The 351-nt window shown below is 43.6% G+C and overlaps 1 protein-coding gene across 1 annotated transcript in view; it reads right to left on the minus strand.

The window, feature by feature from the left end:
* PKN3 (protein kinase N3) overlaps positions 1-351 on the minus strand; it is a 28265-nt gene that overhangs the window by 17746 nt on the left and 10168 nt on the right. Inside the window, exons 7-8 of the mRNA XM_018565322.1 lie at positions 167-276; positions 1-75 (exon numbers count right to left, since the gene is read on the minus strand). Of these exons, the coding sequence (XP_018420824.1) occupies positions 1-75; positions 167-276 (185 nt within the window). The remainder of the gene's footprint in view (positions 76-166; positions 277-351) is intronic.

Below are 351 nucleotides of genomic sequence, written 5' to 3' on the forward strand. Positions count from 1 at the left end.
CTCCAGACGCACAAAGCGAATGGCGCACAGCTCCCGCCAATCCCGCCAGTGGATGGAAATCTCCATTTCCCGCGACTACATGAGGTAAAAATGTCAAATGTAAGCGCAGAAACACAAAAGGTTTCAGGGCAGAGCTTTGAATTATCAGTGTAGATAAAAACCTCACCCTCTCCAGGTCAATGCTAAATCTCTGATCCCAGCACTGGTTGTGTACAGAACCCCAACTAGTGTGTCCCACCAGCTTGTTATCAACCTTCAAGAAGCACATTACTTCTCCTGAGGACAAAAAGGAAAACGAAAAATATTGTGATAGCATTCAGTACATGAATTCCCTTTTTATTTACTATTTCT

Source organism: Nanorana parkeri, unplaced genomic scaffold, assembly GCF_000935625.1.
Source record: "Nanorana parkeri isolate BGI_ZX_2015 unplaced genomic scaffold, ASM93562v1 scaffold834, whole genome shotgun sequence".
Lineage (NCBI taxonomy): Eukaryota > Metazoa > Chordata > Amphibia > Anura > Dicroglossidae > Nanorana > Nanorana parkeri.